Genomic DNA, 2417 nt, shown 5'->3' on the forward strand with positions numbered 1-2417 from the left:
AGACATTTCATTCCTCTCTAATTGATTATTTGATGTGATTTCCTGCTAATATGTGTGAGGGCAACTCAGGAACGCATCAACACTTTCCCATTGAATATCAAGAGTTTCCCATTGAATTTGTGGTTGAGGTTGTCTTGGTGTTGAAAGACTAACAGATTTTCATCAATTTTATTTAGTTAGACTACATGAATGTATACAAAAACATAACCGGATTCACTATTTTGGTTCAGGCTTTCCAATTCAACACCATCATATAGTGTAGTGGATTGCAAATGGCAACATATCCATCATAAGCCATGACTATCCAGTAGGAGAAATCAGAATCCTTAAAGGAGACTAAGAGAAAGACTTGTGCAAGGCAGCCAAAGGAAGAGATATTTCTGGTGTCCATGAGTTAATTTATCATGGGTTTGGGGACAATGAAATACAAAATGTTGATGAAAAGAATAGAAACAACATTGAAAGAAATTTTCAGAATCTCCACAATTTAGAAAGGACAAATTTGATATTCTTATTTCTCATGCTATAGATGATTGGATTGAACAGTGGTGGAAGAAGTGAATACAGAACAGTCAGCCCAAAATCCAAGTAAGATGGTGTGTTAGAGGGAGGTCTCAGATAGGCAAAGGATCCAGTTAATAAAAACATAGACACTACTATAAGGTGGGGGATACAGGTTGATAGGGCTTTTTGCCTTCCTTGTTCAGAATGGATTCCGAGCACTGCCTTGAAAATCATGGCATAAGATACAATAACAAAAGTAAAACAACCTAGTCCTGCAGTGACACTGGCCACAAGAACTACAGCTTCAACTAGATTGAAGCCAGAGCAGGACAGCTTTAGCAATTGTGGGATTTCACAGAAGAATTGGTTGACAACATTAGAACACAAAACGGTTGAAAAAGTGCCAGTGGTATGCATCATTCCATAGAGAAGGCTGGTGACCCAAACTACAATCATGATTTCAGTGCAGGCTTTCCAATTCATCACCATCTCATAGTGCAGTGGATTGCAAATGGCAACATATCGATCATATGCCATGACTGTCAGGAGGGAGAAATCAGAAGCTTCAAAGGACATAAAGAGAAAGACTTGAGCAACACAGCCGAAGTAAGAGATGTGTCTCGTCTCTATGAGGGAATTAATCATGGATTTGGGGAGAATGACTGAAACAATGCCCAGGTCTTGCACAGCCAAATGCATTAGAAAGAAGTACATGGGGCTGCGCAGGTGCCGGTCAAAAGCTACTGCACAGATGATGAGAAGATTTGCTGTTGTAATTGCCAGGTATAATATAAAGAACAGGAAGAAATGTAGCAGGTGCAGGTGCCGAGTTTCTGAGAATTCCAGGAGCAGAAAGTAAGACAGAGTGGTTCGATTCTCCATGTTTAACTTATGACATACCTGCAAGGAAGCACAATGAGATACGTTATTAGAAAAAACTGTATGGTGTCTTGATCTGCACAAAAGTCGCAATACAAAGCTAGAAAGTAAACATATACTAAAAAGAGTTACAGTGATGTGTGAAGGTGGAGACTCTAATTGCATCAGTGTGTATAACATGCACCTGCCCTCACTCAGACACTCATAAAGAGAGACCGTGACTGGGACACACAGAGAGAGGCAGAATAGTTTCATGAAAAAATGGAGCTTTACTTAATGATCTCTTACATGATTTACACCTTTTCCTTGAAACTCCAGTTTAGCTCCTTTGTTCAAACGTAACACTCAGTTTAATCAAAGAGGAAAGAAAAATATTCCCAGAGGTCAGAGTTTTTTTGTTCAGAACCGATACCCTTCTGCTCCAAAAGGCATCTGGCAGGAATACCTAACTTCAGTAGTCCCTTCAGAGAGTGCCTGGGTATGAAAATGTCATTAGCTATGGGGAACAAAAATAATATGAAAATGGAGGGAGTTTGACCTTTGAAGCTAAAACAATGGCAGATGCAGGAAGAAGAAATTTGCCAAAAATAAGGTTGTCAGAGCCATGCATTTTTCCTGGGAATTACTTCTGTTAGTGAGAACAATCTTCATCACCCTGTCAAGGTCTCATCTGCTCTTCCATGAAATGTCTTGTTTAACCAAAAGGATTAAATATATTAAACTACATTATTTTTTAAATAATTATTAAATATAATTTATTTACTTATAAATAAAAATATATTAAACATAAAATGAAATAATTCTCATCCTCTGTTTTGATTGTTTCTCTTCCCTTACTTTTTCCGCAGAAAGTCTGATCTGTATGAGCTATCCTGCTCCAGGACTGAAATCTGATATGAAAAGGGCAGGAAAACTCTTTTTTTTTCTCGTGGAAGGGATATTTCTGGTGTCCATGAGTTAATATATCATGGGTTTGGGGACAATCAAATACAAAATGTTGGTGAACAGAATAGAAACAACATTAAAAGAAATTT

General features: G+C 37.9%; 1 protein-coding gene across 1 annotated transcript; it reads right to left on the reverse strand.

The window, feature by feature from the left end:
- Positions 1-471: 471 nt before the first annotated feature.
- Positions 472-1386, reverse strand: LOC134497344 (olfactory receptor 14A16-like). Its single transcript, XM_063303007.1, has one exon. The coding sequence runs from the start codon at positions 1384-1386 to the stop codon at positions 472-474; it is 915 nt and encodes a 304-aa protein (XP_063159077.1).
- Between the last annotated feature and the right edge of the window lie 1031 nt (positions 1387-2417).

The sequence above is a fragment of the Candoia aspera genome, chromosome 4, assembly GCF_035149785.1.
Source record: "Candoia aspera isolate rCanAsp1 chromosome 4, rCanAsp1.hap2, whole genome shotgun sequence".
NCBI lineage: Eukaryota > Metazoa > Chordata > Lepidosauria > Squamata > Boidae > Candoia > Candoia aspera.